Source organism: Macaca nemestrina, chromosome 9 (assembly GCF_043159975.1).
Source record: "Macaca nemestrina isolate mMacNem1 chromosome 9, mMacNem.hap1, whole genome shotgun sequence".
Classification (NCBI taxonomy): domain Eukaryota; kingdom Metazoa; phylum Chordata; class Mammalia; order Primates; family Cercopithecidae; genus Macaca; species Macaca nemestrina.
The window spans coordinates 7595644-7608186 of NC_092133.1; the positions used below are offsets into that span (position 1 = coordinate 7595644).

At 42.7% G+C, this 12543-nt stretch overlaps 1 protein-coding gene across 3 annotated transcripts in view; it reads left to right on the forward strand.

Moving 5' to 3' along the window:
- LOC105471414 (ADAM metallopeptidase domain 12) overlaps positions 1–12543 on the forward strand; it is a 398606-nt gene that overhangs the window by 252932 nt on the left and 133131 nt on the right. For all 3 annotated transcript variants that reach the window (XR_011607578.1, XM_071068931.1, XM_071068932.1), the window contains exon 5: positions 9512–9588. Coding sequence is in view for 2 of the 3 variants with exons in the window: in XM_071068931.1 (XP_070925032.1) it covers positions 9512–9588 (77 nt within the window). In the remaining variant the exon portion in view is untranslated. The remainder of the gene's footprint in view (positions 1–9511; positions 9589–12543) is intronic.

The following is a 12543-nucleotide window of genomic DNA, read 5'->3' on the forward strand; positions in this document are numbered from 1 at the left end:
GGAGAGTCTCAGCTCCTATATGCTGTGCTACACGCCTCCAGTTCACTTGGAACAAAACACTGAGTCTCGGTTATACGTTTCTGGCTATGGTGTTTGTTGTAATGGAATTAGTCTATAAAACTGCAATGGGGTGGATTGGGGAAGGGGGTGGCATTCATTTACAATGAGAGACACCTAGAGAATGCTCTTGGGGGAGAGCAGAGTATGTTCAGCTGAACCAAAGTCCTGGAATATGAGGAGAGGAGAGGCCAGAACAGGCCTCTGGAGATTCACTAAGTGCATCACTCCAAGGCCCAACTGAACTCAGACCAGTAAACATCCTTACTCTGTGGCAAGTCTGCAGAAGGGAGGATGTCCTCAGGGAACATACACTCTAACAACATATGACATGGTGTGCCCATAACAGAGATGCTTTGGGAGTCAAACAATGCAAGGGGCAAACCCATGTTTCCAGAGGAACTCACTGTTTTAGTGACTTTTCTTCCATAAAATTGTCAGGAAAGGGCAGGCTCTAAGATAGACCTTCTGTCTAGAGACAGTATACGCCACAGTTGGGATCACAAGCCAGAGTCCGACTACCCAGGTTCAAATCCCAGCTCAAGCACTTAATCAGCTGTGGGATGTGACAATGAAACAGACACCGAGCCTGGCACGCAGTCAGGGCTTTAGAGAAGTGAGCCAGCCATGGCCACTGCTATGCCAGTGATCATTTCATAGCACTTCTTCCCCATGCTGTACCATGTGTTCCTTCTGAAATCCCTTGTAGATTCTGAGAACAGATGAGAAGCTGGGATGCAGCTGAGAGTAAGGTAGATGAACATGCTGATAACTGAGTTGTTCAGGCTTGTGTGTCTCCATCAAATTGCAAATGGCCCCATAGGTCTTCTGACCCCTGCCCCTGCTAACCCCTTCGTGTGCATTTTCACACAATATCCAAGAAGATTTGCAGTTGGGAGTTAGAGCCAAGTGACAGGGTATAAGCAAATAACCCTCCCTTCTCTCTAATGGGTCAGTTTCTCTCATGCACATCCATTCATTCATTCATTCATTCAACAAAAATACACTGAGCAATGGTCAGTGTAGAGGAAAATAGCAGGTGGAAAATAGAGCTTACATCAGAGTGGGTTTAAAATATTTATGTTCATATTCCAGATTTGTAATAATGCCTTACATTTTGTGAATTGCATCCCCATGTCATGTTCATTTGATCCACAAAGCTCTGGACAACTAAGTGCCTGTCCCATTACACAGATTAAAAACTGAGACTCCAAGACTCAACCTCAAGATTTCCAATTCTGGATGGATCTAGTGGTCTCACTATTGCAGACGTGCTGTTCCCAGGCCCAGTTTGCCTGGAGATCTCAAAGACTGTGAACGTGATTTTGTAAGCGTTTGTTCTGTCTGCAGAATTGTAGCACAGCAAAATGATTTCAGGGGCCCCTGAGGTTAGTTCTTGATAGTCTTTTAACCAGACATGGTTCTTGTTATGGACATGGGAGCAGAGATCCTTGGAGGATGGGTGTGGTGACTTATTGCTTCATGATCCTGCCCTGCACACTCTCAGGACTAAGTGTAATGTAGCCCAGTTATAGAAACACACAGAGCTGCAAAGTCACTTTTTCTTTGCTCAGATGCATTGTCACCTTGTTTTATTCTCAAGCAAACATATAGTATGTTGGGGCTTGCGTGCAAGGGAATAAGGACCTGACTGCAGTCATGCTGAAATGCAGGCTGGCAACAGACATGCATGTACATATACACACCCAGAAACACACATACACACAAACCCATATACACACAATGCATATACACATACATACCCACACGCACACATATACACACATGCACACCCATATATGCACATACATATACACATATGCACACCATATACACACATACATACACACACACACCCACTCCCATATACATACACATGCACATACACACAAATATACACATGTGTCCACATATACACACATGCATACCCATATACACACGTACATATACACACATGCACACCCATATCCACACATATACACACATGCACACCATATTCACACACATATACACACACACCATATTCACACACATATACACACATGCACCCTACACACATACACACATGCACACCATACACTGCGTATACACACATACACACCATATACACACATGCATATTCACACATGCACACCATATACACACATACACACATGCACACCATATACACATGCACACCCATATGCACACATGCATATATATACGTGCACACCCACACAACCCATATACATACACATCCATGCACATGCACACACACAAATATACATACATGCCCACATATATACACATACACACCTGTAGACACACATACACCCATACACATGTACGCTTACCCACCCTTGACCCCTCCTATTTATGGGCTTTTCTCTGAGTTTGGAAATGACTTCACTTTCCTATGATGCCGTGAGTGACACTGTAATGAGGCTCTGCAGTACTCAGGAAAAGCATTCCACCCATGTATGGATTTTAGGTGACAACTTTTTGTTGGGAACAGACCCCCCCAAAATCTGGCCATATCCTGGCCCCAAAACTGACCATAAAGAAAATGTCTCCTGCACTATGACATGTTTGTGATGGCCAAGACACCCATGCTGGAAGGTTGTGGGTTTACCGGAATGAGGGCAAGGAACCCAGGGCGGGTAAACCACTTAAAGGCGTTCTTAAACCACAAACAATAGCATGAGGGGTCTGTGCCTTAAGGACATGCTCCTGCTGCAGATAACTAGTCCAACCCATCCCTTTATTTCAACCCATCCCTTTGTTTCCCATAAGGAATACTTTTAGTTAATCTATAATCTGTAGAAACAATGCTTATCACGGGCTTGCTGTCAGTAAATACATGGGTAAATCTCTGTTCAGGGCTCTCAGCTCTGAAGGCTGTGAGACTCCTGATTTCCCACTCCACACCTCTATATTTCTGTGTGTGTGTCTTTAATTCCTCTAGTGCCACTGGGTTAGGGTCTCCCCGACTGAGCTGGTCCCGGCCGCTTTTCTTTTCTAAAAGAGAGAGAAACTCATGTTTCTGACTGCCAGGTATGGAGGGAAGCATCTGGCCTGGAGTTGAGAGGCCTGGATTTTAGTTCTTGCCCTACCATTAACCAGCTCTGTGACCTTTGATGGTTATTTAGGCCTTGGTTTCCCATCTATTCAGGGAAGGGACTGGCTAAAAGAGAAAGGTTGGCCTTAGATGACCCAAAGCTTCCTTCTGGCTAGAACATTGTGTGATTCAAGCACTAAATCAAGATAGTTTGGCACATTCCATATGGCAAGGAGTCTGGGAAGACCCTACAAAGTTCCCCTAAAGAAAGCATTCAGAATAATTTTCATTTGGCGTACTCCCTAACAGACTTTGTCTGGTAGCATTCCTTTCTAATCGCAAGGTCAAGCCATCTTTGTTACCACTTAAGCATATAAAATGCCTTTCCTTCTAGTCCACTGAGAGTTGGGTAACAGACGTTTGATTTTACTTCCCACATGGCGTAGAGTTGAGGGCTACCAATTTTCAAGTTCAAGAGTTCTTATTGCATCTTCCTCTTACCCACCATTATATTTGATTGATAGTGTTAAACAGAAGGAAAAGTTGTTCTACTGGAGTGGGAAAATGCATTAGGTTAAGTAATAAGTATATAAAATACATGGTTAGAGGTTTTTTGAAAAGGAAAAGATGTAATTTTGTGGTTATGCATGTTTGGGGCTCTTTTTCTGTGTTGTGTTTCGTTGGTAGAAATAGAATGTCTTGGATCAGCAGAACTAGGCAAAGACGGCCTGGCCTAGTGGGACCATGTCTTGTTCGGCAGTGTCTTTAGAGACATAAGACAATGTCTTTAGAGACAAAGAGCTATACAGTTTGGCGCCCTTGAGGCAATCAGAGAGAGGAAAAGGGATGCAGTGTCGGAAGGTCTGCAGAGGACGGTGGCCACAGCTGGCTGGTAAGGGCCGTGTGGTGATCAACAGGTCAGGGGACCCTGGGCGTAAGACCCTCTTAGGCATGATGGCTCCCTGCTGGGTCTCTTTCTGGCGTGCATATTCAGACCCAGCAAACCCAGTGTTGTGAACCCACAAGGCCTGGTTGGTGCCTGCCTTTTAGCATTAGTGCACTCAGAGGTGCGCCCTTGGGCAGGGCACACACTCACCTGGAGATTGTCTCGAGCAGCCACTGCTGGCCACTAGTGGTGATGTAGCCTGTACTCTCTCTCTGCGTTTGTCACTAAGAGGGTCACCCCCAACCCCAGGGTTTGAAGACTGCATCTCCTCCACTCCCCATAATCAAATTTCCCAACCAACCACATGATGCATGGTGTAACAACCATGTTTTGCTGAGTTGTGAGATTATCTGTGTGTTGACTTATGTTATAAAAACTAAATCACATTTGTTTAAACATTTAATGAGACATATTGAAAAAAATTAAATTTCATGAAATTGTGATTGCCTTGGAAAATCTAGAATTTGGAGTTCTAATAATTATGATCAGTAATCTAAGAAGTTAATCACTGTCAGGAATGAACAATGGACTTGTTAGTCAACTGTCTGAAGGTGATACAAAAGTGATGTTAAAGCTGGAAATCAGTTGTTAACTCTACTAATGACTGATATTGTTTACCTTAAGCAACAGTTTATGAGAGCTAAAATCCACCCCCCTCCTCCTTCATAAGCAATACTTCAGCTGAGTTGTTGAACTGGAAATTAATTTGATACTAATTTGTTCTAAGCTCATGCTTTAATGAGCTTATATATCTGTGTATTTAATTTGAAAGTACATTTAATAAATAATCTATTAAAATAAATTGAGATTGAGTGTAAATGAGCTTGAAATTTCAGAGGTCAGTAATTAAAATCATTGTCACCATTTGGTTTTCAATTTTTTAACCAGTGTTTAGCTACTTAGAGCAGCATTTCACGTTCCTCTAAAATGGAGGAAATTCTGTAATGTATGTGACCCCAAAGATCTGTGACAGTCAAAACCCAGTGATTCTGGTTACCTTGAGCAGCCGAAATCCTAACAGCAGCTGCCAACCTTTCACTTTCTGCATCGTCTTCCACTTTGATGCCTGCCATGTGCCCAGGGCTAAAATCCCTACCAGTGAAGCCCAGCCTGGGAGGTTACTAGGATCCCCCTGATGCCCCAGAGCATTATGATCCAATTATATAACCCCCTCATAGTAAGAGAATTATCATGCTTCCCCTACAACCCAACTAAGAGTTATCTAGAGTGAGAGGACCCTGGAGCCATTCAAAATATATGTCACACAGAAGCTAAGGAGGTGAACTGGTAGCAAGGTTTTTGCCTTCCCCGATGGCCTGGGTGGAAGCCTGATGTATCCTTTCCTAAGCCACATGCTTATTGAAGATGGCAGGTTCTCTGGGGGAGGAACAGGACACCGTGAGAGCTACGCTCCTGCACCTGAATCTTCCAGCCCAGCAGAACTAACCCCACCCCTGAATGCCACTCCCCACCCCCAGCGCCCACTATCTTTGCACATGCTTTCCCTCTGTAGGCAAGTCCTCTCCTGCCGTGGCCCCTGCACGCCTAGCCATTTCACTCTTCAGTGTTGCATGAAGGATCCATAAAGAAGCCCACGGTACTTTCATTGTTTGCAATTTATATAATCAGCAACATAGAAAAAAGATACACTACAAACTGACAAACTGATAGGATGGTGTGGCAAAAGTGCCCAATATAAGACCAACTCACAAAATCAAAAGCTTTCCTTCACATGAAAAATAATTATATGTAAGACAAAATAGGAAAAAAAGTTCCTATTTATGATAGCAGCAAATCTGTACAATATCTATGCATAAGCTTAACGAAAGTTTTCCAATAGCCACATGGAAAAAAAAATCTAAAACTAGACTAAAGGACATAAAAATGACCTTGTTAAAAGGAGAGGCCTGCTTACTATGTACAGAATAGAAAAACTGCTTATTGTGAAAATATAAGTTCTTCCCAAACTGACCTTTACTTCAGTGTAATACAAACTAAGATCTCAATGGATTATTGTGTAGCTTAAAATTGGATTCTTTAATTCATCTGAAGAGAAAATGGGGAATGATAACCAAGAAACTTTTGAGAAAAGAATGGTACCAAAAGAAAACAATTTGGAGAAAGTCACTAAGACAATTCAATAGAAAAAAGAGTAGGTGTTTCAACAAATGGTCCTGGAACAACTAGCTGTCCACATGCCGAAGAATGAAGTTGGACTTGTACTTCAAGCTACATACAAAAATTAATTCAAGATGGTTAAAGATCTAAATATAATAGCTAAACCCATACAACTCTTTTAAAAAAGTATACATGCAGATCTTTATGACCTTAGGTTAAGTAATGGTTTCTTAGATACGGCACCAGAAGCATAAGCAGCCAAAGAAAAAAATAGATAAGATCTCATCAAATAAAAAACTTTGAGCTTCAAAAGATACAATCAAGAAAGTAAAAGGGGCCAGTCCTGATGGCTCACGCCTGTAATCCCAGCACTTTGGGAGGCTGAAGCAGGCAGATCACTTGATGTTGGTAGTTCAAGACCAGCCTGGCCAGTATGGTGAAACTCCATCGCTACAGAAAAATACAAAAAGTAGCTGGGTGTGATGGCATGTGCCTGTAATCCCAGCTATTCCAGTGGCTGAGGCAAGAGAATCACTTGAACCTGGGAAGCAGAGGTTGCAATGAGCCGAGATCACACCACTGTACTCCAGCCTAGGTGACAGAGCAAGGCTCTGTCTCAAAAAAAATAAAATAAAAATTAAAAAAAGAAAGTAAAATGACAACTCACAAAATGGGAGAAAGTATCTGTAAATCTTATATCTAATAAGGGTCTAGTGCTGAAAATATATGAAGAATTCTTCTAACTCAACAATAAAAACACCAAAATCCAATTTACAAATAAGCAAAGGATTTGAGTAGACATTTCTTCAAAGAAGGTATAAAAATGGACAACAAGCACATGAAAAGATGCCCAACATCGTTAGTGATTAAGAAAATTAAAACAAAAACCACATTGAAATACCACTTTATATCCACTAGAATGGCTATAATGGAAAAGATAAACAACAACAAATGTTGGTGAGTATGTGGGGAAATTAGAGCCCTCATCTAATGCTCACAGGAATGTAAAAGGGTTCAGCTGCTTAACAGAATAGTTTGGCAGTACTTTAAAGAGTTAAACATTGAGTTTCCATATAACCAGCAACTTTACTTTTAGACCCATATGTCTACTCGTAGTACATATCCAAGAGAACTGAAAACACATCCTTACAAAAATGTGTGCACATGTGTTCATAGTAACATTACTCATAATAGTCAAAAAGTAGAAACAACTCGTGCTCATCAATTGGATGAGCAAAATATGTTTTCATCCACACGGTAGAAGGTGATTCAGCCATAGAAAAGGAATGACATTCTAATGCATGCCTCAGTATGAATGAACTTGAAAACACCATGCTTAAGTGAAAGAAGCCAGTCACAAAAGGCACTTATTGTATGATTCCATTTCTATAAAATAACAGAACAGGCAAGTCCATAGAGATAGAAAGCAGGTTAATGGTTGCCAGAGATGGAGGAGCAGGGAATGGGAAGTGACTGCTAATGAATATGAGGTTTCTTTCTGAGGTGACAGAAAGGTTTTAGAATCAATTAGTGGTGATGAGTATATAATATTGTGAATATACAACAAAACTCACTGATTATATATGCTTTTAAAAGGTGAGTTTTATGGCATGTGAATTTCATCTTAATTTTAAAGGACAACGTACTCTATCTGATATCAAAATAGAGTATAGAGCAATAGTCATTGGAACAGTGTGGAATTGGCACAGAAACAGACAAATGGATGTCTGTTTCAGTGGGCTAGCACAAAGAGTACAAAAGTGGTGCCACAAACATATTGTGGGCCTTTGATATATGCCAAGGTAGCATGTCACATCACGGAGAAAAGGAAAAATGGCAGCAAAGCACAGCTGCCTCTCATTTGTAGGGGAAAGTTACCATTGAACCTCACACTCCCACAAAAATTAATTCCAGATGGATTAAAGAGCTAATTATAAGACTATAAAGATAGAAGAAAATAAAGAAGGACGTATTTGTGATCCTGAAAACAGCCACCTTGAGCTATACAAAAAATGCATGAAGAGAGAGACAAATGCATTTAAATGGATATACATCGGAAACTCTGAACAAAAAATATCATAAGCAAAGTTAAAAGACATTTCCCATGTAATAACAGGCAGAGTGTTAATATCCTGAGTATATAAAGAACTTCTAAAATTAATATGAAAAAGCTCAACAGAATAATAAATGTCCCTGCAACCCCTTAACCCCATCACCCTCCTTTCATCGCCTTTTAGGTGATCTGAGAATTTTGTCATCTACGTTGAGACCAAGAGATCATCTTAGCCCCTTTCCCATGGTGGTGTCTGGTTTTCTTCATTACTCAATTGCATCTGGTGCTTTTTCTTAGCAAAGTCAAGGTGGGTTTTGTTGGGCAGAACAAATGGACACCAAGCTCTGCCCTGGAGAAAGTGCATGACTATTGTCATGTGTGAAGGAGCCGTGCACAAAGGAGGGTACAGTGGAGACAGACTAACACCTGAGCTGCTTGAAAGAGGAGCTTCTCAGGGGAAACCCTGAGAAGATACATGTACCTTTCTCTGCAGAGATCTGCACCCAGCTGGCATCCAGAGGACCTGGGTGAGGAGTACTGAGTATACTCAGCCACTTCTTGCCAGTCTGCCACTTAACTGGAGCTGCAGCGTACCTTTTGCTCAGTGATAAAATTAACCTTGATTCCGGACTGATATCTGTCTTCACTAAGGAAGTGTCTGTGCTGTGGTTTCTTTTTGTAAGCTGTGACATTATCAAAGGATAGAATATTACAGGCATGACACACGGGAACTTTTGTCTTAGACTTAGAAGACCTTCCTATTTTTCTTTCCTGCTGAGATAGACTTTTAGCTCTCAGATGGGTAATTCGGTGAGGTTCCCTCCTTCCTTCTTCACCCCCACTTCCTCTCATCTGCTTTTCTGTTTTCATAAGCCACAGATTTAGGCCTTGTTTTATTACATTTCACAGTGTGCTTAGATACCCCCTACAGTTCTTCATCTCATTACAAAAGACAATTTACATGAGGGTAAAATGGTGATGTCAATGTGATTTGTTCTGCTGCTGGATTTTGTAAAACATTCTGTATCAGGGCTTTCCTGTAGGGTGTCAGAGAGACAAGAGTGAAACTAGGGTTCATTTAAAAACCCCTATTGGTAACCTCTAAGTAAATCAGATATTCCCGACCCTGTCTGGGTCACGTTGGGCTTTGCGTTAAATATTAAGGCTGCATAATAATATTTTATTCAAAAGAAAATTCTATAGCTAAAAACAAGTGGAGAGGATTAGAGGCAGTTGATTTATTATAAGTGGGCAAAAATATGTTATAACTGAAATGGGCTTCTCCCCTCCTCCCCTGTAGGGTCACTGTTACTACCATGGACATGTACGGGGATATTCTGATTCAGCCGTCAGTCTCAGCACCTGTTCTGGTCTCAGGTAAGTGGCCATGACCGTGGTGGCTCTAGTCTTCAGCCGTCTACTGCAGACAACCTCTGTCTTTTCCTGCTCATGCTAAAGCACTGAGAGTCAGTGACGGGGGCTCCCAGCTCAGCTGCACCTTCACCTGGGCAAGAGAACACAGAGGCCCTCGCTGCATTGCTTACAAGAGCATGGCCACCCAGGATCTTAGCCTCATGTTCATGCCCCCTCTTTCAGTGCTGTCCTCAGGCCTGGTGGGGTGAGAGTGACTGAACTGGTTGAATTTCAACATCCAAGCATTTTGTGAATTTGCTTCCATTTATGTGGCTCTGATGCTTTATAATTCCCAGTGCTAAAGGACAGAACATTACGTACTAATGTTGAAGCTGCTGGCTTAATGTAAATCTTAAAGGGCCTCCCCTCATAAGGAAACAAAGTAAGGAAACTAATTTAACAACGCCCAAGGTGAGTTGAATATAGGCATGGATCGGTAGGGAGTTTGCTACTATGCTATGGGTATGATGCAGGAAGCGATTACCTTCCCATGCTAGACAAGTCAACCTCAGGTGTTACTCGCAGCCCCCTTCCTTCCACATCACAGTTATTAGCCATCGGGTGGCCCTTATGTGCTCCCCAGGAAAATCATTTTGTTTGATAAATTTCCAGCTGTTTCAGCCTTTTTACTGGATTTACTTGTTGAGTTTGTGAACTAAATGTTTGTATCCTCAGAGTCCTGGGTAACTTTGGCCCAAGGCACCAAGTCATGGTCCCATAGGAGGGAAGAAAGAAGGCCGTGGAAGGATGTATCCGCTTGAGTTAAAAAGCAGAATCACATTCTGCATATCAGCAGTTCCTGTGACGTCTTTGCGGGTTCTGTGTGGGATCATGGAGGATGAGAATGTGCATGTGACACACCTAACAATGACACACCTACCATTTTGTTCTTTGCTGCCCTCACTTCTGCTCCAGTCAGCAGAGAATGAGAGTTCTGTCTGCTCACATCTTCCCCATTGCTCAATACATCTGATTTATCTCTAAGTATTTACCAACATTGGTCCTTTCATGTACCTAAAAATATGTACACAAAGCTGTTCCTCTTCCTCCTTTATCCCGTTCCAGTCCCACTCAGATAAAAATGCAAACTGGGAATTCCCCTCCCAGCTTTCTGATCCCTTGTGCATGTAAACACCTAGTCAGAGATTGGGGTGTATATTCATTTATTTTTACAAACATAGAATCATGTCATATACATCATTCTACAGCTTTCTTTTATCACCCGACCCCATCTGTCTCTCCAAGTCAGCAGATACAGAACCAAATCATTGAGCGAACACACACACTCGCATGCACACACTCATTTCTGCATACCTGCATTTTTTAAAAGCATTTTTATATCCTATTTATGCGACACAATTGAACTTTAAGATATCTGCTACTCTGAAAAGTGAAGGAGGTGCCTTGTGGTTTGAATTTGCTTCTCTCCAGTTATTCATTCATTCAGAAGACATTACTTGAGTGCTTCCTCATTGCCAGTTCTGTTCCAGGTTCTGGGGACATAGCACTGAACAAAACGTGGTCTTCCTGGAGCATTTCTCAGTGGAAGGAACAGACAATGGACATAGAGTAAGATACATGATGTCAAGGATCATGGAGAAAGACAAAGCTGAGATGGAGGACAGGAAAGGCAACAGGTAGTCAGGGAGGTTTGGGAGGAGGTGAGCCCTTTAGATGATGTAGGTGGCATATCAGACAGAAGAGCATGTGCAAAGCTCCTGAAGCAGAAAGATGCCAGGGATATTCCCAGAGCAGCAAGGTGGTCAGCATAACTGGAGAGGACAGGGACAGGGAGGCAGTAGAAAGAAATGAGGTCAGAAGGGAAGTGGAAAGGTAAGATCACCAGGGGCCACAAAGGTGGTCAGATATCCTTTGGCCTCCCCCCAATGATGGGTGCCAGGGGAGCTTGGAGCTGAAGTGATGTGATCTGAGTTAACATTTTTACAGGGGCACTCCAGCTGCCAGGCTGGAAATAAGACTGTATAAGAAGCACAGACTTGGGTAGGTGCCTTCACAGTAACTCCGGTAAGAGGTGGTGGGACAGGCCTAGTCAAAGGTGGCAACTTTTGTGAGACTCAAGAGACTTTTCCAAGGGTATTAGAGAGGCTGGTGACTCTAAATTTTTTTAGTGATCTGTGTCTTAGACTCACTTTCCTGAGGAAGTGTGGGGTGTGAGTACTTGAAAGGACCTACTGAAGATGCAACAAAATCCACCACCTGGCAGGGACTCCAATATACGTGCACGCCCAGCATGCGGGGTGGGCGCTCAGGAGAAGGTGAAGGAGGAGAGTTTGGAAGTGACAATTTAGAGCAAAGATGACAACTGTTCACCACCAAGGAGCTGAGGTACATAAGGGAGAAATTTTAAGTAACGAAGTATCATCCTGAGAGGCTGCAGGGGAGGTGATATCAGTGGAATCAGCCAGGATTCAGCTAGGGGAAGGAGGTAAGAGGAATATGCTGGAAGAGATTTGGATCAGGAGAGGATTTGAGGATGGACCATGAGCCCCAAGAGCACAGCGGGAAGGGTTAGGGAAAAGGGAGTGGGGATAGGGTCAGTAGATGATTCAAGAGTTGTGAGGGATAAGGGGCCGGTTTTCATGGAAAACCAGTGCTTGAATTCCTGGAGGGGACAGAGATGAGCAGGGCTGGGGGTGAAATGGGGTCAGAGCTGGTGGCATCTGAGGTGAAGGTGAGTGACCAATTCAAAATGGGTACTCTGGGACCCCAGGTAGATGTTCTCAGCCTAGAACATGATAGGGTGGTGAATTAACTGTGTGACAATGGACAGGTCACTGGGCCCCTCTGAGCCCCAGTTTTCATGGTGGGAAGTTTGCATGTTCAAACAAAGTTTGAGTTTGTTTCTCCCCTGTGATGGGTGCCAGGGGAGAAACCGTAAACAATTACAGTGACCTCTAG